This window comes from Desmodus rotundus, chromosome 13, assembly GCF_022682495.2.
Source record: "Desmodus rotundus isolate HL8 chromosome 13, HLdesRot8A.1, whole genome shotgun sequence".
Lineage (NCBI taxonomy): Eukaryota > Metazoa > Chordata > Mammalia > Chiroptera > Phyllostomidae > Desmodus > Desmodus rotundus.
Genome location: NC_071399.1, coordinates 25286677 through 25308510, shown reverse-complemented (window position 1 = coordinate 25308510; position 21834 = coordinate 25286677). Strand labels below are relative to the sequence as shown.

Here is a 21834-nt window from a genome sequence, read left to right as displayed (position 1 = left end):
CCGTAGTCCCTTGCTCAGTCTCAGCTGTCTTTTGCCTCAGGGCCTTTGTCCATACTGGGTCCTGTGCCGGAGCACAGTCCCTTTCCCATCTCCAAGCTCCACCTCTCCTCCTACTGGCTAACCCCCGCTCACCCTTTAAGACTCAGGCAAGACCTCCGGAAACCCAGCCAGCACCTGCCGCTGCAGCCCTCCTGCTGTGCACCCACCGTCCCCACACTCGGTGGGCTCTGTTCCCACCTTAGCCCATGGTGGTGCTGGTTGTCCCCAGAATGTGACCTCCTGGGGTCCAGCACTGTTTTCTAGGGGTCTCTGTAGCCACAGCACAAGCACAGCGCCTGGGACACAGACACGCTCAGTCAATGTTTGGTCATTGTAGGAACGGGAGAATGATAGGGTACCGTGTGAACTTGAGACACCTTCTGGCCCTCCGCTGGGCGAACGCTAACCTGTGTTTTGGAAACCGGGAACAGGAGATGACCCAATCCCAGGCAGTGACCGTTCCCACCCTGGACCGTCTTTCTTGTTACAACTCCCTTCTCCACATCTAATGTAACCTAAATCCCCAGCGTTTTGGTTTAACCTTGTTCCAGCAACCTTGCAGATGGGGAGCAGCTGCTTAGCATCTGACAGAGCTTGTAATGTAAATTCCAGACAGATTCTCCCTCTGTTAATGCAAAATAAAAAGCCCCAGAAAACAAACGCCACCCCCTTCCCTACATTGTGAGGCCTGTGAGTGACACCAGCCCCAGACACCTGCTGCCATCCCAGAGCCTTGGAAAGTGTAGAGACTTCTCTGAGTCACCCAGGGGTGACTGGGGAAGACTAGGAGGTGGGCTGAGTCCATCTGAAGCGGTGTTTTTATGGGTGACCCCTTCCATCCTTTGAGAGGGTCTGATGAATACTGGGATGGGCTCGGGGCTGCCCTCAGCCCAGCCTGCTCATGAGTACAGCCTCAGACTAGGTTTGCTTGCTGCCCAGGTTTTGGCCTCGGAGCCCAGCCTGTTAGAGAATAGGGGTTGGAGAGGGTATGCTGTTTGCCTGGCCATTTCCACCCCTGTCCCCACTCTAGTCTGCTGTGGGGCCAGGTTTCTAGAGATATTTGCCTAATAGACCTGTCCCCTAGACCCCAGGGCACGTGCCAGGAGGAAGACCAAGTGGGTGTGTGGATCCGGATTGGTGGGGGTGCAACACATCACCTCCTGACGTGTGGCAGGCGAGCCCACACTCTGATGGGTGAGGGATAGGGTTGCCAGATTTAGCAAATAAAAATACGTGCAAATATTGCATGGGACATAATTATACCAAACGTTATTCATTGTTTATCTGAAATTCAGATTTATTGGGCATCCTATATTTTCTCTGGTAGCCCTGGTAGAGAAGTCTCCCTTGAAGGGGGTGGGCATTCCCGGTGTCAATCAATCAAGAAGAACTGGGCCCTCATTCAGGAGAATGGGACTGGGAAGCTGGGCCTAGGCACCTGGGTTGCTCCTCTTGGCTTTGCTTTCTTGGGGCTCCGGGCCTTTGGCCAGCGTGCTGGTAGAAGAGGCCTCTGTCTTGCCAAGGCTGACTGGGAGGCGGGTGGGGAGCCGATGAGTTGGGCATTCATATCTGGGTTTATTTTCTCCTTGTTACCCTGCACCTTCAGTCAGGTTCCATGACATGTTCTGGACTGGTGTCTGTGACGCTGAGAGCGTGGAGGGAATGTCATGGTCAGCCGTGGATCAGCGGTGCCCCCTGAGGCCTGCGGGACGTAGCAGTGGGGAGGTGGGGCCTGCCGGTGGAGCTGACTTTGAGGAGCCTTCTCTTTCCCTATCTCTCTGCTCTCGGAGGGGAGTCATTCTCTCTCTTCAGTCTTGGAGGATCTGGGCTTGAGTTTTAAAGTAATTTTTAACATTTATTTTTAAAAATTCAGTTACAGTAAAATTCCCTCTTTCTTCAGTGCTGGGTTGTGACAAATGCAGAGTCATGTACCACCACAGTCGAGATGCAGAGCCTCTCCATCGCCCCCCAGAGCCCTCTCACGCTGCCTCTTTGTAGTCTGGTCCTCCCTGCCCCATCCCCTGGCAGCCACGGTTTCATTCTCTGCCACTTCGTTTCTGCCTCTCCCAGAGTGTCATATGAATGGCATCGTTCACTATGTGGCCTTTGCATCTGGCTGTTTCTACTTGGCACTGGAGGTCTCTCCATGTTGTTGTAAGTGTCAGTAGTTCATTCCTGAGTAGTGTTCCGCTGCGTGGATGTGCCGGGGAGTTTATTCATTCACCCGCCAGGGACATCTGGGTAGTTCCGGGTCGGGGCGATTACAGACAAAGCTGCTATAAACACATGTGTAAGGTAGTTATGCGGATGTAGGCTTTACTTTTCTTGGATGCCTACCCAGGGGTGGGATTGCGGGTCGTGTGTGAAGTATATGTCTAACATTAGAGAAACCCTCTGAGCTTGATTGTTGCTAGGAAACCAGGGGGTGTCCACAGCCAGCCCACGCTCTTCCCATGCCGGAGAGAGAGGTCAGTGACTAGTCCAGAGCTCCAAAGACAGTGAGTGTCAAGGCCCGGGCCAGAACCTGCTCCCCTGCCTCCCAGGTCACTGCTCTTCTGCCTGTATCTTACTGTTCCCTTTGGCATCTCTCACGGCAACCTCGTGCCCAGGAGGGACCCTTTCTGGAATGCACTGGGCAACCACTGAGCTTCTGTGTCCACTGACAAGGGGTGTAGCCAAAGAGATGAATCATTTGGTGAGGAGAATGAATCATTTGGTGAGTGGCCTTGCAGACACAGCCACATCGACGAGCCAAATTGCCATTCAAGGGTCGTGGGAGGACTGTAGACACAGCCCTGGCCCTGGTTGTTGGGTGTGATGGGGCCTCCACAAAATTATTCTTCTATGATTCATCAACAAAACTATTCTTCTGGGATCCTCTCAAGCAGAACCGACACAGAACTGGTGTTCTGAGTTTTTCCTTGGACGCTGGGTGCCATTTGCTTTGTCTTGTTTCGATCTGACTATGTCACCTTCCTATTTGTCCTTTGGGATTTGAGCTCTGTCCCTTGAGGTTGTGGTCCCAGAGAGCCCTTCCTGTGTCGGCCACAGCTTTAGAACCAAGACTGCAGGTTCCGATAGTCCCCGGGAATCTCGGCTCCGCCAGCACTGTTCCTGCTTTTGAACGTTTCGGTGAGGGATGAATTGTCGTTCACGCTGCCGCCGTTATGTAGGCCACTTTTTCTTTGGAGCAAGTTGATGGGATTTTATTATCTGTGGAAAGCAGTCATACCAGAATGGATAATACTTTTGATTGATGATTTAGCCTAAAAATAGTTTCCTATTTTAATAAGCCTCATCAGAACCAGATGACCCCGGAGAGGAACTGCGTGCTTATCTGGTAGCCAGGGTACTTTGTAGAAATTCATGTATTTTGAAGAAAGGGGGAGAGGCTGTGGCTGTTTGGTCTTGGAGGCTGGGTCTAGAAGCCACGTGTTGGCTGTCCCTGTCTGACCAACTTCCCCCTGCACAGGGACCTGCGGTGTCCCTCATGTCGAGGAGAGGCCTGATCCCAAGCTGGATTCGTGCTGGCCCCAAATTAGCTTCCATAAGTAGGTATTTGGTACTCGCTGTGGGCCGGGCAAGACGTGCTGCATACTTTCACTTCTATTATCCGGGGAGGCAAAGGTAAGGGAACCTCACCTGTAAAAATGAAATACTTTGCCAAGTCAGGCTTCTCTGTAACAGGCCAGTTAGGGGGTGGCAGTCTTTGGAACAATGAGGTAGGTCCTCTAGTGCACTTCAAATGGAGACTCAAAAAGAAAACCTGAATTTTAGAAGACTGTCTATTCTAAGGAAAGGTAAATGTAGATCTTGCGGTGGGTTCGGCTAGGAGAAAGCAGATCGCGGTGGTGGGAAGCAGGACTCTGGAGTCAGAGGGCCTGCGTGCAAACCCAGTTCCACTCGCCGCAGGTGCAGCTCTGAGCAGGCAGCACTTAGCTTCTCTCAGCCTCGGCGTCTGAGAAATGGGGGTAGTGACGGCCCCACCGCACAAGGTTGCAATGAGGATTAGGCGATGTACCTACAGTCCCTCAGGAACATCAGCTAAGAGGAAGGCACAAGAAGAAACCTCAGATTTTTCTTCTAGGAAATGCCGCGAAACCGACTCACAGATCCCGGCAGGTGCTTTCCCAAACGCCCCTGGTGTGCAAACAGGGGTCTCCATCTGAGGCGTGGGGGGCGGGGGTGCATCAACGAGGCGGTGGCAGGCTGTGCAGTAAGCAGGAGACCCTCCCCACCAAAGCCCTTCCCTAACGGTTCTAAAGTCAGAATAGCATTTATTCTATTTTATTTTAAACAGTGAGTCCGTCCCGGTTTGAGACCAGTGGGACCAAGACGGCCCGGCGGCCTCCAGAGGGCGCTCTCGAGTGGACTTGTGGTGTCTGGATGGATGGGGAAGGGGGTGGTAAGGCCACCCACCAGACGGGAAGGAGGGGCCTGCGGTGGATAGCAAAGCGCAGGGGCTTCTACGGAAACCGGCCCTTGCCCGGCTGTTTTCTAGGTTCTCAAGGGGGAGGGACAGACAGCCCGCCAGCAGCTTCCCCATCCCCTCTGCTTTGCACTGTCTGCAGATGCCTGTTCTCAGTGTCTTCTCGCACCTATGGGACGTCTTTGGGGAAATGAAAAGCAGCTCCCCCTCAGACTGCGAAGCGTGCCCGAGAAACAATGCCCGTGCTTGCCACTAGCGCCCTCTCCGCAGCCCTGCCACTGCAGCGTGTGCGGGACTAATCCAAGTCACAGAGGCGCCCCAGGGCATTTCAGTGCGGCGGCTGCAAGGAGGCTGCAGCTTTCGGCATAAAGCTCCCTCACCACAGAGGGATGAACAAAATGTACTTGGAGCACAGAGGGGAAGGTTCCCTCCATCTGTAGCAACCATGATGATGATGGTTATAAGGAAAGAAAGGCTTTAGGGAGGAGGTGGCTTCGGGGGTGCACCATGGCTACTGTTTAAGGAAGGAGGTTCAGACAGGAAATAGAGGATGGTGGTCGCAGGCGGTACCTGCAGAGCCTCCCCCAACCCTATTCCCGCCCCGCCCCCCCCCCAGCCCTCCCGCCATCACACACCTCAGATTGGCACTTTAAAATTGGGAATACGGAGTAGAGAAGGTTGTTCCACAGAATGGTAGATCATGGGCTGGAAGGGGCTGTGGCATGTGTACAAATGAGACAGCACCGCCCAGAGAGGGGAAGTGATTTGTCAAGTCACACACAGCCAAGCAAGTGCCAGGCTGGGGTGGGGGGCGGCACGGGAAGTCATGGTGGGTCTCTGGAAGGAACAGGAGTGGCACCTAGACTCCCTGTCCCCCTTTTCTCCTCTGGCACTCAGCCTTTACTGTGAAATTCAGCATTAAACATGGGAGATGGAGGGTTGGTAACTCCAGGTGGTTGCGGAGGGCCTGGACTTGAAGTCGCTCCAGTGAGCTAGGGGAAAGTGTCCTGTTCAGTTTCTGTGGTCCTGGAACTGAACTGGAGTTGAAGGACCTCAGCCCCTTGTTAGCAATAGATGAGTTGCAGAAAGTGGGGCAGTTACTCTCGCTGGCTCCAGCAGGGGGCGTGTGTGTGTGTGTGTGTGTGTGTGTGTGTGTGTGTGTGTGTGTTTGGGAGCAGAGGGAATCTCTGCAAAATGGGGTCAGAAAGATGCTGCTTTAATGTTAGAAAATAGCTGTCATTAATTTGCAATCCTCTCTAACCTGAATTTTCTTTTAGAGATATTTTAATTTTATTTGTAAGTTGTGAAGAGAGTATGAGGAGAGTTGGCATCTCATTATTTCTTTGATGTTTGAATTATTCCAGCTCTAGGGGGACTCACCCTGGATATATTCCCACCCAGAAAGTTCCAGGCTGGTTCTAGCCCTCTGTCAGTGCTTCTTAGAGAAATATGCCATGTCTACACCAGCCAAGGGAAGGGCTGAATTACAAAAGTACAAGATGTGAGCCCCACACCTTTCCAGGATAAACTTTGCAAAAGCATTTTGTAAAGATTGGTTGTTTATTCCCCACTTCTGGCCACTTTATCTGGAAGTTTCACCTTTGCATAGAACACCAAAGGTCGGGGGGATAATGGAATCCTTGTGTTATAAATCCATCTGAAAATCAGCAAATGCTTACTGAGCACCAACTATGTGTGAGACACGGCTGCTGACCTTTTCAGAGCTGCTACCTACTCCAGGAATTAATAGACCAAATTCTCAACGTTATTAGAAAAGACAAGACAATAGATCAAGCACTGAATTATGCAACCTGTACAAACACAGTCTGAATATATTGACAGGAATGGAATGAATGCAGACCAAGATTATTAGGCAAGGCTTTGCAGGATGGGGAATTAAAGGTGGGGAAGATTTAGATGGATGGGGGGAGGAAGCTGAGAACAACAGCAGGCCTGAGATTCGGAGGCACGGGAGTAAGAGTGATGTGTTTATTGCCACCGTGAGGCTTGAAAAAATTCCAGGCTACAAACTATTATACATGGTATAAATCCAATTTTGAAAAAATATGTTTTATTCATATGCAAAGAAAAGAGACTGGAAGCAAATGTATCAAAATCTAATGATGTTTATCGCACGATGGAGGGATTTGGGGTGATTTTTAGTTTCCTCTTTTTATTTGGTATTTTCTGTTTACAAAGAAATGATTTATTCTCACAACCAGGAGAAAAACACATCCCACTGTTCCTTATTAAGAGAGGGACTTGCGTCGAGTGGGTGTTGAAGGGCAGCCCCTCCCCCCCCCCCCCCCCCCCCCCCCCCCCGCCAGAACACAGTAGGGGCAGGTAGGTCCTGCTGCAATCGAAGGTTAATAAGGGACTGATCACCTATATTCACAGAAGCATTTTTATTTACTTAATCCAAAGGACGAGGAACTTCATGAACCAAAGTGATCTTTTGTAGCCAGAACCGTGTGTAACAGAAAACTAGAGTGGGCTGAAGTGTCACATCGAGTGACCCTGGTGGTAATTTGTGCAGTCTGCCTCTTTCTTCTGCCAGCCACTTGGGGCCAGGGGAAGGCAAGAAGAGGGGGCTACGGGGTCTTCCCCTTTGAGTCGACACACAGCTGGAGCCTCGGAAAGGAAGACCGAGTCTGGAGGCTGGTGGACCAGTCTGCAGCCAGCCCTCTGCACTTGCTGGCTGAGTGCAGATGGAGCTGGGAGGAGGAGGAGTCTCTTTGGCATAAAGTCTTATGCAGATGCCTCTGTAACTAAACTCCCTTGGATGGCATTCAGGAGAATCCCACTCTATTCTGAACTCTGCTGTCTAGAAACCCAGACTTGTGAAGGTGGGGGTGAACTCCCTGCCTTTCCTAGATACTCAGCCCACTCTCTCCTGGGAGAACTCATTTAGACATTCGTGACTTGTCCTTACGCCCCACTTCTTGAGGCACAGCATCCATTACTGCTCTGCCTAGTAACAGGGTGATGGGCTTTCTGTTGAAATGGTGAATGGAAGCAGTAAGAATTTACAAAATCCAAAAATGATTTTGCAGAGGAATCATTTTTCATGGAGTTTGTGCTGACATCTTTCCAGGCCTGGAAAGGGAAGAGATTTTTAAAAATTGTTATTGCAATTAATCGTGGCAAAAGAACATAGTAGGCAGTTTATAAATCTGTTGCATGAAATGAGTTAATGAACCAAAGGGATAATAATAATGTAGTGACATATATTTAAGTTTAAAAATATATTTAAATGATACTATATACTGCTTAGGGATTCAGATGTATGTGATAAAGGTACATAGAAGGGTATGGAGTGATAGATATGAATTCATAATGTCAGATGGGAAGGAGGTGACAGAGAAAGTGGATTTAACTGTTTCCAATGTTTTATTTCCTGAGTTGAGCTTTGAATACCTAGCTAGCTATGCGTTGTATTTTTCTTTGTCATTTTTGTGTGCTTTAAATTTTGCATGATACATTTTAAATACAAATAAAACTACATTTCAAAGTATCTCTACTAGAAAGATAGAGATACTTTGCTCCGCTGGAGAAAAAGTGGAGGGCGGTAACACTGAGTAAATATGTCTGTTTCTCCCTGAAGTTGGGCGCCTTTTTCTCCTGTTGCTCACGGCCTCCCGCTCCTGTTCTTATCTACACCAACCACCTCTCTCCCTAGATTGCCCCTTCCAGCGTTTCTAAGTAATTATATCTTCAGCTGCCGGCTAGGAGAAAAACAGTGCCGCTCACCAGTACAGAGAGCGGAGTGACTTCATTTCTTACAGACACCACCAGCCACCCGAAAAGCTCGCGCCTTGTACAAGAGAGGAGTCAGCCCTTGCTGGGCTCCAGTTCTGTGGCTCCGTGTCACCTATTACCTCATTTAATCCTCCTAGGGGTCTGAGATGCAGATACGAGCTTTCCTCCTTTAGGGACGAAGGGTGACGACCTGGCAGTGCTCAGAGACTCGTCCAGGGTGAGGCGCCCAAGCCGGGCTGACACCCAGTCCCCACTCCCTGGCCCCTGTTCTCACACCGTGTTCCCAGTTAAGGGATGGATATCCAGGCCCGGCCTCTGACTCTCCATCCTGTGCCCAGTGGCACACATTTGGGAGGTGCCTGGAAGTTCAAAGATACAAGCTGGGTGATTCCAGAGGGCAGTGAACCACTCTGGTCTGCGGGGGGGCGGGGGGGGGGCACAGCTCATCACCCTGATGGTAACCTCCATGGTCCTAAGATCTCCAAAGTGGGGTCCGTGGACCCCAGCGATGCGCAAGAAAATGCAGGAAGAAGATATTTCATCCTTTTAAAATTTCTGCTTTGTGGTGTGTTTTATAATACACATAATGTATTGGGGCAGTAATAGCATAGGTATATGATTTACAGATTTATAAATACCCGTTTATGGAATGTATACGCTCAAAAATATTTCTAGTGATAGGAGCGTGTGATTTTAAGTTTGGAGACTTTGAAAAATCTACTCGATTGAACTGAGCTACCTTGCTTCCGATCAGCCATCAACTTAGTAGTCGGGTGTCAGATGCACGGCGGTTTCTGGTCCCGATGCATGCCCTTCCTGGTGCTGAGTCAGCGTGGACTTGCGGTCACAGAGACACTCTTGGTGAAACCCTGAAGGACTGGAGAGGAGAATGGAAGCAGGCAGCTATCTCACTTTTCATGAAAACAGATTTCACCGTGCCGAATTCCTGAGAAAGATTTAGAATGGATTATTAGGCAGATGGTTCATGACCAGTGAGGGGGAAACAGTGGTCTCCAACGGCTCGCGGGGGTTCGTCAGGAATGAGTCACGCCCAGCTAATCTCATTTCCTTTGTAATACTCCACAGTAGTTTATTGGGAGAAATCATTTGCTTATTCATTCTTTCGTGCCTACGTGCATCCATGGTCCGCTTGACAGGCAATTACTGTGCAGCTATTATGTTGAAAACCCCATGTTTGGATGGCAGCTAGCAAGGAATGTATTGCAATATTTGCCACCGAAGAGCTTTCCTTTTAATAAGGGAGACAAACATGTACACAGATAACTATAATAAAATAAAGTAACTTCCGAAGAGCCACATGCTGGTTATATCAGAAACAACACAATTGCGATGCGGAACAGATGTGTCCCGGATTGAGCGAAAGGAGAATGCTGTAAGGATTCTGATGCAGGGGAAGACCATCCAGTTCAGCCAGGAAAGGACCCTTAGAACCTCTCTCTATATTTATTCTTTAAAATCATATGACAGTTCTCTACTTGGCCCATGCTTTGTGTTGACAGAGTCTCTCGTGGGGTTTTGCGGACAGCACGAAGAAAAGTGAAGACACTTGGGTTGGATGGTAATAGTTAAGTGACTTGAAACCAGTGGAAGACCACACTCAAAGTGGGTTACTTAACGGACCAGCGTCAGCCCAAAGAGGGGGCTTTGGCGACAGGCTCGGGGCCCCCGCCACAGCCCGTACTGTTTAACGGCCCGTGCAGTTTGCCAGCAGGCACAGCCAGTGTGGTCATCCGACACCAGGGACAGGGGAGCACTGGGTGTTTTCAGATGAACGGAGATCATAATTGCTCTCTGTCCTGTGCTTTGCCAGGGTCTCCAGATGCGACACTTTGAGAAACATGGGCACTGAAAGTCTGTCTGGAGAAAATAATGACGGCAGCTACATTTACTGAGTGCACGCTACAAGCAGCCTTGGTGGTGAGCACTCTGCACTCGTGATCTTGTGTAGTCCTCATGGAAGCCCAAGGAGGCAGCCGCTGTCATTATTCCTACTGCACGGTGGGCTACTACCTTCCTACTGAGGTTTCAGGAGGCTACCCAGCCTGCGGTGGAGCTGGAGCTCAAGCCCACGCCTGTCCAAGCACCCAAGGCAGCACCTGGGTGAGGCAGCCTGAGCGAGGTAGGGCAGCAGCCGCCCTGTGAGAGCATTAAAGCTGAGAGGAAGGTGGTGGCAGGCGGAACTGGGACCAAGAGGAGGGAGTCACAAGGCAGCGGCCTCCTTGTGTGAGACAGGACCTTCGGAAGCTCGGGTACACGTCATTTCGGAAGGTCCAGGGGAAGGTGGCACCACCCCCTGGGGGAAGAGGGGTTCTGGTGCCAGCTGACCTTTAAGGTCTGTTCCACTTTGAGTTCTGTGACCCTGTATGACATAGTACAGAACCTGCAGTCCCTGTGCATACACAGGGGGTTTGCCGGCATTAAGTGAGACATCGACCTGGTTTTGGGCAGCCTCCTGGAGGGGCCGCAGACGGCTGCGCTGCGGAAACCCAGGCCCTTTCCAGAGAGGCCAGGTCCACAGCTGAGGGGCAGAAAGAACAAGTCTGAGCTGCCAGTCCCTGAGATTTGCCTTTTTAGTGGAAATAAAAGGTAACCTTCCCCCTTTAAACCTTCTAACATGAAACTTTACATCCACGGAGTATTCAGCTGAATTCTGAAGACTCAGCATTTGTCAGTATGGCTGACTCTCCTCCCCAAACACCGCCCCAATCTAGGAAATGCCAGACTGTAAAAAATCAGACAAACTGCGCCACATCTGAGCACATCAGCTGGAGATTTTAGGGGTCCAAATGCCCCCCCAGGTTGGAGAACGATCCTTAAACAGCATATTCAGCACTTTCAATGTTACTGCCATTAGGTCAAGGGGTAAAGCGAGAATTGGGATGGACGGAAACAAAATGAGTCCTGTCTCCCTCCCTCCCTCCCTCCCTCCCATTCCCTTCCTCCATCTCTCTCCCTCCTCGTCTCTCTCTTTCCCTCCTCCTCATCCCTAATACACTCCCCCCATCCTGTAAAAGGGTGGTGAGAGAGCACCAGTGACAAATTAACCCTAAACAACATGACTGATCTACTTTCACAAAGTAGGAGAGGCAGTGTGGCGTGGGAGAGCCTAGGACTTTGTCAGAAGAACGGATTCTGGCCTCAGTCTCTCATTAGTTGGAGGACCACAGGCAACTGAGCTTCAGTCCTCACTTTGTAAAACAGAAGTAATAATTTTTAATGATAACGACAACTCCAGGGCTGTTTGGAGTATACATACGGAAGTGTGTGTAGATGTTTGCCAATGGCAAGCTGCTCTACAAATGTCCATTATTACCATGGTTACTATAAGACGGAACCTCCCGCTGGCTTGGAGGTCCTTCCCGACGTGCGGATTGGGTGTAAGTGCAGTGTTTGTGTTATGGGTCCTCGCAGGATTGGGATGGTGAGATAAGTAAACCTCTGCTAAGCCAGCCTGTGTAACCGCCAGATCAGGCGGTCATGCCCTTAACTTGCAACGAGCGCAAGGAAGAACTGTGAGAACAGGGTCACAGTGGGGGCTGAGCCTACCCCCCAGTTCAGGGCAGTTCTTGAACGCATGTCTCCAGGCAAGTGCAGTCCCTGGATGGAGCCACGGCAGGGCAGCCAGTGGAGTCTGGCTGCCTGGGTGGAGAAAAACAGACAAAAATCTCAGAAATGTTCATAACCTTTGACACCAGCCAGTCTCGAAAAATAACTGGGAAAAATCTTAAGGAAATAATCACATTTGAGAATACAAGGTACCCATTGTAATGTTGCTTCAATTGGAAAAAAAAAAAAAGAAAATTGGGGAAGAACCTAAGTATTCAGCAACAGGGGTAGATTAAGTGAAGTGTGCAGTCTTCAAAGATGATGCACATGTGTATTTTTCTCATGTGAAAAAATATTTTGATAAAAGCAGGTTCTAAAACACCACAGGTCCTATTTTTGGAACTATATATATGTTCATATGTATTATGTGTGCATTCTTAAAAGTCTGCAGGGACAGTCACTAGAATAGTAACACCAGGTAACATTTCTTTAAATATATCTTTTACAGATTTTATTTATTTATTTTTAGAGGGAGGGGAAGGAAGGGAGGAAGAGAGGGAGAGAAACATCAATGTGTGGTTGATTCTCGTGCACCCCCAGCTAGGAACCTGGCCCGCAATCCAGGCATGTGCCCTGTCTGGGAATTGAACCAGCGGCCCTTTGGTTCGCAGGCCAGCGCTCAATCCACCGAGCCACACCAGCCAGGGCCAGATAACATTTCTTGAGCACTCTCTATGGGGCAGGCTCTGCACACATGTTGTCCATTTAGCCCTCTTAACAACCCTTGGCAGAGAGCATTCTTACTCCATCTCATGGCGGAGGTCCCTGAGGGACTGAGAGAAGTTAGTAAGGTGCCCAAGGTCACGCACCTGCTAAGTGACAGAACCTAGGTTGTCTGACACAGACCGTCTAGAAGCATGACCATTGTTTCTGTTGATGATAATAAAGTGCTTTTCGATCAAGTACTTATTACGATCCTCGCAGCAGTCCTGTGAAGCAGAGAGGTGTTTTATACCAATTTTATAGAGGAGGAGAAACGAGGCTCAGAGAGGCTAAGTGGCACGTCCCAGGCTCTGTAGGCTGAAGTAACAAAAGCTGATTGATGGCCACTTAAAAAAAAAAAAAGACATTTTTTAAAGATTTTATTTATTTATTTTAGACAGAGGGGAAGGGAGGGAGAATGAGGAAGAGAAACATCAATGTGTGGTTGCCTCTTGCACACCCCCTACTGGGGACCTGGCCCTCAACCCAGGCATGTGCCCTGACTGGGAATCGAACTGGTGACTCTTTGGTTCGCAAGCTGGTGCTCAATCCACTGAGCCATACCAGCCAGAGCTAATAGCTATTTTTTGCAGTGAAAATTCATGGGACTGAGAAACACCAAATTCAGGTTAGTTCTTACCGCTAGGACAGAGGGGAATGGGGCTGAGGTGCATTGCACACGGGCTTCAACAGGATGTAGTGTGTTATTTCTCTAAAAAATCTGACACGTGGCAAAATTTAATGGAGCTGAGAAGTGGACACAGGAGTGATTGTGTAGATGTTTTCTGTGATTTTCTTTTTGTTTGAAATATGTCATAATAAGAATGTTAAAGTAAGAGAAATGTGCATGGAAAGAGAGGCTGCAGGGAAATAATATCACAATGTTGGGGGTGCTGAGAGAGACTGAGGTTATCTTCTAAACATCGAACACTGAGACAAGAACACTTGGAACAGTCAACGGCCAGTTGTCGAGCTCCATACTGGTTGAGGAGAATGGACTGGCTGACTGTGAACTCAAGTGTTGGCCTCGAAGCACCATGGCCTCCAGACCTTCCATCCAGACGGCCTGGTTTGAAACTGCCTCTGCCTCTTCTTGCTCTCTTTGTGCCACAGTTTCCTTGTCTGCAAACATCCTAACGATAATGAACACCTATGGATACTTCAGGGTAATTATGAGGATTGTATGAGTGAACGCCGTGTGCCCAGGACAGTGCCTGGCACACAGTGAGCGCTGTGGGCGAGCTTGGACATGAAGAAAGAAACGGAACAAAGAGGAGAGGGGCCTGCGAAGGACTGCGGTGGGGGGGGTGCTGAATTTTCAAGGGATCCTCTTGGTCCTTGCATCTCACAAGTTGGGACAGCGTTTGAGGCTTCCTTTCAGAGATTAAGAAGAAAGGAAGATATAGGGCAGAGAACTTGGGAAAGCTCTTGGCAGCAATCTGCTGACGGGGAGTGACAAAGGTCACTTCGACCCGGGTTCCGGCACTGTGACCCCCTCCTCCCATAGCCTGGCTGCTGAGAGAAACTGCTCCAGGGAGGAGTTCGGGGCCTCAAGCCCGTGGTGAGTCCAGTGCTTCAAAATCAAGCTGCTTGCGTGGCTGGCCCAGTTCCCTTCAGCCAGGTTTTTTCTCTTTTGATGTACCTGTGGGGCAATAGTCTTGTGTTGCTTAGAGGGCCCGTCCTGGGGTTAAATTCCAAGGTGTCCCGGCTCCCAGGGACGCGAGCTGCTGCCGTTCCAGGGCTTAGGGAAGTGACAGAGACCATCTTGCCACCAGAAGCGCCACAGGAGGGCCTCACAGAATCAAGCCCGTCCGCTCTTGCCGAAGATTACAGTTTCTCTGTACAGGGCATTTTCTAAATCCGTGTTACGCTCCATGATTTCTCACTGGCATTTTCTGCTCAGAGCCCGAGAGACAAGAAAGACACTGTTCTTCCTCTTCCCTGGGTGGTGAAAGGGCCCCTTGCTCTTATCGCCCAGCTGGAGGCGGCCGTGGAGCCGTGCCAGAGACCGGTGCGAGCCCTAGCCGGGTATCAGCCCTGCTGCAGCTCCGCGGCCAGCCTTTGCTGCCAGACAAGAACGCTGGTCCTGCAGCGGGGCTGTGTGCAGTCACGCCCGCCCTGACCTGCTCCTTCTGCGTGTTTGAACTTCCTGGCCCCCTAGAAAAACAACACTGTTTTGAATTCTGTGCTTCCATAGATGTCTGCTAAGGACTTGTGCTGTCATGATTATGGTGGTTATTTTTAGTCAAAATGTGGAACTGCTTTGCCCTGCCCTCCCCCCTACACCACACTGGGGCTGGCCTGCTCCGAGATGCCCCCAGCCGCCACTGTAGGGCTTTGCAGCTGCTGTGGGAAACAGAGGGTCACGGCGGCCCTTGGCGTTCTCGACCGAGGCTGTGCCCTCACCGCAGCGCCCGTTTGGATCTGTGGGGAAGTTCTGAGGCCAGATGGCTGCCTCTCAGGGAACCTGGAGCAGCCTCAGCCCAGGACTGAGCCTGGCGGTGTCAGCACATCTCAAGAAACGCAAACATGGATGTATTCCCTGTAAGCCGCAGCTCCCATGTAGGTGAGGGCGAGAAACTGCCCTTCTCCAGGCCTCACATTGCAGTCCCTTCGGGTCGTCCCTTCCCTCTGCCAGCCACCAGCTGCTATTCCAGGGCACAGTGTTCTCACCGGGTGAAGCCACTCTAGGTGGATGCCACCTCATCCCATTGTGCAATGGCCGGATGCTGCAAAAGAGGCCTCCCGGGGCCAGGCCTGTGGGAGGGACCCAGCCTGGGTTCTCGGGGCTGTCCCCATGCCCAGGCCAAGGGGCTGTGGAGTTGCTTCGACCCCCACTTGCCGCTCTTTGTGGTGACTCACCTCTGGCTCCCAGGCAGGTTGTTATTTTTGTTGTACCCAGATACCCAGTGTTATTAAGGTTGTACCCAGATTCCCCGCAAATCAGCAGGTAAGGAACACAGGGACCCCCAGTAAAGTATGTTAGAAAAATGTAGAGAGGACCAGAGCATGTGTCCTGAAGACCCAGGGCCGGTTAGTCAGAGAAGGCCATTGGCTCCTGGAAGAGTCCCCTGGCCATGGAATACTGTGCTTACCTGGGGGGCTTTGTCTCCCCCAGGAGCCGACTCCAGGCAGCCTGGCCTCTGGAGGAGCCCTGAACTCCAAACTCGGCAGCCGGTGGAGGGGGAAGGCAGTGGGCCTGTGCTCCCTCTGCCTCCCTGAAGCACAGCGCTTGGAGGGGCTGCCCCTGCTTTGCTTGCACCCGAGGGTCCCTCTGCAGGGACTGTGCTGGCCCAGGTCTGGCGCGAGGGCCGGGTTGAGCGGGAGCAGATGAGGGCACCCCTGTAATCTGCACGCCCCAGGGGGGCACCTCCCCTCTGCCCCGAGCCTCTGCTGCTGATAAGGCCTGTCCGAGGGCCACAGATGTCCCAGGTCTCCGCAGAGCAGCGGTGCCATCCGCAGCCTCAGCTGCTGTTGCGGCAAACAACCGACCCTCCGAGGGATCCTGGTGAGGGACCAGCATGCCCTTCCGGATGGGCTTCTGCAAAGTGAGTCCTGGAGCAGCTGCTCCGAGGAGAGGGGAGGGGAGGAGAGATGTGAGGAGCCAGGAAGGGGCTGCTGCGGTCCTTGGATGTGACAGAGTCTGTGTCGCCTGGGGCGTCTGTGGCTTTGTATTACATCAGCACTCACTGGCTTTGTCGCTGAAGGCAGCAGGTGGCCTCCGCTGGACTTGGTTAATCTGGCTTATGCCTTTCGCAGTGTGAGATTTGCTGTCAAACTGAGTTCTGCGCACCTGGGTCTCTGAACTATGTTCTCTCTGCATTGGAGCTGGGGAAGAACTATCTGTGGACAGTAGTCTTTCAGTCTCGACTCTACTTCTGAGCAATGTATTTTTCAGGTGTGTTGTCACTGGCCCTGAGGGAGATGAAGGGCATCTGCTGGGGGACCTGGGTCACCCCTGTTTGGAAGGAGGCTTGCTTGTTTTCTCAAAGACCCACCAAAGCCAGTCAGCTTGTCGTCACACCTCCTCTGTTCCTGAAACACTGAATCGGGGGTTCATGTTGCTAACCAACTAGAGGAAGACCAGTCTAAACAAGGGCAAGAAGCGGCAGAGCGGCTCTGGGAGGTGGGGCCTAATGGGTATTTGCATCACGATAATGAAGAGGGCTCACAGAGGGCTCCTGGTGCCCCTACCCCTCCCCCGTGCAGATAGGGCGTATCGCTGAGTAGCAGCCCGGCCGGCAGTGCTGTTTATAAAGTGTCCTGTGCCAGGGTGAGGCTCTTGGCTTTGGTGGTGGATTCTGAGGCCAGAGTCGGACCCCAGGCCACATGCTTAAGAGGGACCCGAGAGCAGTGGCCAGAGTGGGCACTTACCCTTTTCCCCGTCTCAGGCCTGTGGGTGCAGTGGAGCACGTTGAGTGGGAATTTCTATTTAGTGGTTTGGCAGCTTTGCAATGTGCCTTCCTGATGATTGATTTTTTTCCTCCTGGAAGGGGGAGGGTCTGTGGAGGAACCCAGGGACTCCTGCGTTTAGTTCCCTGGCAGCAGGAGCCAAGTTCAGCTTGTCTGAGTCTCTTCCTTCCACGGGGCGACCCCAGGCCACAGCTGCATAGGGAGTCTGGGAGGGTGCTTGTCACATGCCTCAGAATGCGGGGAAGTGACCAAGTGGCACACGGGACCCAAGAACTGTCTCCAGACCCAAATACAAGCCCAGCGCTTTGCAGGAATAAGGAATGGCTTATAAACAAAACGCTCAAAATTACCGTGACTACTTTCACCCGCCAAGTGTAGCTGGGGGACAACCACTTTTTTCTGTGGCTCTTTTTTTTGTAAATCTGGGAGCTGGATCTTCTGTGAGGCTGAATCCCAAAGCATTAGAAAAGGAAACGGAAGCCTTGAGCGTTGATTTTATAAGCAGGGTCATATAAACTCAACTGACCCTTGACTTTAGGGGTGAGTTGTAACTAGCTTTTAATCTCCGGTTGCCACCCTGTGCCCCAACATGCATTGGCCAGTGTCTCTGCAAAATCAGCTGACTTCTTTTGAGTTTAATCTAAGTGAAACATATTTAGAAAGGTGGGTTTTGCTGTTGTTGCTAAAAAAAAAGAAAAAGGAAATAAGAAAGATAATAGAGTTCTTTGTAAAGGTAAAGTAACAGAAAATCTCTGTCCTCAAGGTCTGTTAACATTTAAGAAACATTTGTCACCCACCTGCTTGTGTCAGGTCCTGGCGTAGGCACTGGCAGGACAGCAGTGCGCACAAAGACCCAAATCCCTGCCCTGTGGGGCCCACATTCCAGCAGGACAAGGAGACAGACTCAAAACAAAAGAAGTGGTGCCCTGGCTGGGTGGCTCAGTTGGTTGGAGCATCATCCCGTGCACTGAAACAGTCGCAGGTTCAATCCCTGGCCAGGCTGGTGGGACGGGGCAGGTGTGGCAGGCAGCGATCCATGTTCCTCTCTCTCTCTCTCCCTCTCTCTCTCTCTCTTCCCCCCCCCACCTCTTCTCTCTCTAAAGTCAGTGGACGTGTCCTTGGGTGGGGATAAATAAATACTGAAAGACAAGAAGTGCTGTGAGGCGGGGAGCAGGCCAGGGGGATAAAAAAATGTGAGGAGGGTGCAATTTAAATAAGACACTCCAAGAAAGCCTCGATGTGGTTTGCTTTGGCTGTTGTCTTTCAAAGTTAGATTGCGTCTGGCTGCCAATCAGGGTTAAAAGTCGATGTCAAGAATCTTAAACATGAAACTTCGTTGATTATCAGAAGCTGCGGACTTCTCAGTTACATCACCACGGTTGAGATGGATCACCTTTAGAGTCCAGCAGGATTTGTGACACTTGCCTGCGCTGTCCGAGTCAGACTCTTACGACACTGGGTCCGTGGCTTTTCTTTCTGGCCGGCCCGATCTGCTGGATGATACCTTAGGCCACTGTTCCTTGGGTGGCCGGGATTTCTCAGGTCAGACTGGTGATGAATGTACTTGCCGATTATGATTTTGGAGGGAAACTTTTGTAAGGTGGCTAACTGGATGTGTTGCGGGCACTGACGGATGTGCTGGCCTTGGTTGGCAGCATCCTTCAGAATAAAGAACGTTGTTTTTCACGTCCCCTTAAAGATAGAAAACATCGAGCAAAGACTTGAAGGAGGGGAGGGAGAGAGCCATGCAGAGCTCTGGAGGAAATAGCACATGCAACGGTCCTGAGGCTGGCGTCCGTTGTGGGAAGAACCAGGGGTCCAGTGTGGCTGGAGCAGGGGTGGAGGGCTGGGTGGGAGGGGGTGAGGTCAGAGGGAGAGATTGGGGAGGGGGCAGGGCGCAGAACATGGACGGCCTTGTACAGCATCGTGAATACGTCTACCCTGAGCAAGACAAGGAGCGATAGACAGTCTTGGGATTAGGCAGAGGGTATGCTTCGCCTTCTCCCTGTACCTGTGGCTTCCCAAGGCCTTTGAAACAGGCTCCCAACAACAAGCTCCCGAATAGAACGACCTCTAATATAGTGTGGCAGGCGGAGTTACCCGTGTCCTCTAGTGCAGTGGCTCTCAGCCTTCTTTTCCCTGGGATGCACAGGCCGGCTGTTGACGTGTTACCCTCGCTGTAGCTCTCGGCCACACCCAGGTATTGATAATCCCCTTCTCCCGTGCACTTTCCAATTTAGTGAGAAAATAAATAGTGCCACGGATACGCTTTACTGAAAAAATTGCCACGGGTAAAATTTAAAAGGCGGTGGAAGCCACTATAAATTACGATTCACGGCTCACAGGTATCTGTAATCACAGCTGCCGGCGGCCCTTCGCCGTTTTCTTCGGGCCTCAGCATAGAGCACGGTTCTGTAACTGTGGTTCTGGAATGCTAGGCGTCGAAAAGGCCGCTCAGGGACAAGTATGAGAAAGCAGAGCTGCCACGGAGGGGACCCTTGCATGTGCTCTTAGTTTTAAAAGGTAGTAGTGATGGTCTGGCTCCCTAGGGTCCCCTCTTTACAGAGGACCAAAGTGATTTTGTAGAAAGGCACATCTCCCCCCATCAGACCCCTGCTTTACGTCGTCAGTGGCTTCACATGTCCTTAGGAAAGGGTCCAGACCCCTCACTGTGGCCCTCCTGCCATGGCCTGCCCCCCAGGCCTGCTCCCACGGACACCGCGCCAGCCATGCTGCACGCCTGCCAGTTCCTCCCACAGGCCGTGTTTGGAAAGTTGTATACTGGTAAGCTCCATAGCCAGGTGCTTGTGCTTGTCTTGCTCACGATTGTAGCTGGGCATGTAGCTCGCACATAGTAGGTGCTCGTTAAGTATCACTTGCATTCATGAATAAACAACAGATGACTTGCAAAGCACCTCACAACAGACTACTGCTCGCTAATTTGGTCACAAAATTGGAAATCAAGGCTCTCGTGGTTTATGAGTATGACTGTTCACATACTGTACTCTTGGAATTTTGTTTGTCCTTCTTGTGAACTCTCCTGGCCCTTTATTGGAACCTCCCCCTTAAGGCCCTCCTCATTTTCTACATCTGTAAGCCATCCCCGGCAGGCCGGGGGTGGCAGCCCGGGCTGACTCATCATTGAGTCACTTGTTTCCCTTCGGCATTGACCAAGGTCTTGAACATGCGGCTGAAATATATATTTGATAAATGAAATCTTTGCAAAGCAAAGAATGAGCCTGAGCTCTTGCCTCCTCTTCACTTGCCCAAACCTTGGGCATTGACTGAGTGTTAGGAATGTATTGGGTTTTTATTTGGAGAATAAATCTCCAACAGGCCCTGGGCAGAGGTTGGCGGTCACAGCCTAATGCCCCAGCTGGACAAGCTCCCCAGTTTCTCTGACTCACTCAGTTGGGATGGAGGATGGTATGAACCTGCTCAGGCCAGGTTCAGAGTTTTGTCATCATTTTCTGACAGGCAGTGACAACCAATTACAGATCTAGTGAGAAATAGAATTATCTGCTCCCCTGCCTTCCGCTCACCCTTGACCACCACTGCCCCCCTGCGGCTTGCTCTCTCAGTAGAGGCTGATTTATGTCCTGAATTTACTGTCACAACACAGGAAGGAAGGAAGGAAGGAAGGAAGGAAGGAAGGAAGGCAGGCAGGAAGGCAGGTGCATTAATGGAGGAAGCAGGCCCATGGCTAATGGGCCTGACCACCAGCTCCTGAACTCTATTAGCCTGGAGTGGAAAGTGGTCTGGGAATGCAGGCAGGGTGCTTTGCTTGGAGGGAAAACTTGCTTGTGGACAGATTAGAAAAAAACAAAAAAGCGGACAGCCCCTGCCCCCAGTCCTTCTCTCCTGCCTGGGGGCTGGAACAGTGTTCCCCCCTGAGAAACCTGCAGGCACCAGCTGTCTCCAGGAGAAGGCAGCGGGAAGCCAGTGTGACCCTTCCTGGGACAACACTGGTCGGAACACTGCTCTGTCCTTTCCAGGGGTGGACTGCGAAGCAATCTTTTGTAAGAAAGAGCACCTGCTTTCAGTTTGCTTCCCAAAGCTCGTGCCGATGCAAGCTGAAAGGAAGCTGGCTTGGGTCCAGTCCTTGTTCTCTGGTGGCCCAGCCAACGGGCAGGGCTGCTGAGCTGCAAACAGTGGAGCAGGCTCCAGCTCCTCCGAGAGCCCATTCCAGGCCCCTCTCCCGCCTCACTCTGGCACCCTCAGCTCCCAGTGGGGCGGGGCGGGCGGGTTACAGTGGTACCGGTGCTTTCCGTTTTCTCCAAAAGGAGGGAATGGCTAGGGGTGTCATTTTTTAAGTCTGCCCAGGGTTGGTTAATATTTCTGTCTACACGGTGTGGTTTGAACGTACTAGCAGGCACTCCTGGTCCTCCAGCACCTGCACCACCAATCTTCCGGGAAGCCTGCTGTTCCACCATTAGATGTTATTCCTTATGTTCTTTAAGGGGTTTTGGTCTCTAAAACTCTATTAAATACATACACGTAAGCCTTTTATAATAGGATCTTGAATCACACAGATACAAAGAACTAATTTTTTCCTACCGAAGTATAGCTGACATACAATATTACATCAGCTGTAGGTGTACAACATAGTGATTCCACATGTGTGTACAAATGGAGGGACCACCACAGTAAGTCTAGAGGCCACCTGTCACCGTACAAAGTTATCACAATATCGCTGGCTTTACTCCCTGTGCTGTGCCCCACATCCCCACGACTTACTGCTTTTATAACTGGGAATTTGTGCCTCTTCTCTCCTTCACTTTTCTCATCCATTTCGCCACCCACCTCCCCTCTAGCAGTTTGTTTTCTTTATCACTGAGTCTGTTTCTCTTTTGCTTTGTTTTTTG

General features: G+C 51.0%; 1 protein-coding gene across 6 annotated transcripts in view; it reads left to right on the top strand.

Moving 5' to 3' along the window:
- The window catches only part of ANK1 (ankyrin 1), a 197385-nt gene that overhangs the window by 55889 nt on the left and 119662 nt on the right, over window positions 1-21834 (top strand). Inside the window, exon 1 of one of the 6 annotated variants that reach the window (XM_053916482.1) lies at window positions 15979-16104. The exons of the other annotated variants lie outside the window; for them this stretch is intronic. Within the exon in view, the coding sequence (XP_053772457.1) occupies window positions 16078-16104 (27 nt within the window). The 5' untranslated portion in view covers window positions 15979-16077. Of the gene's footprint in view, window positions 1-15978; window positions 16105-21834 lie in introns of those variants that run through there. 6 annotated transcript variants of the gene reach the window in all.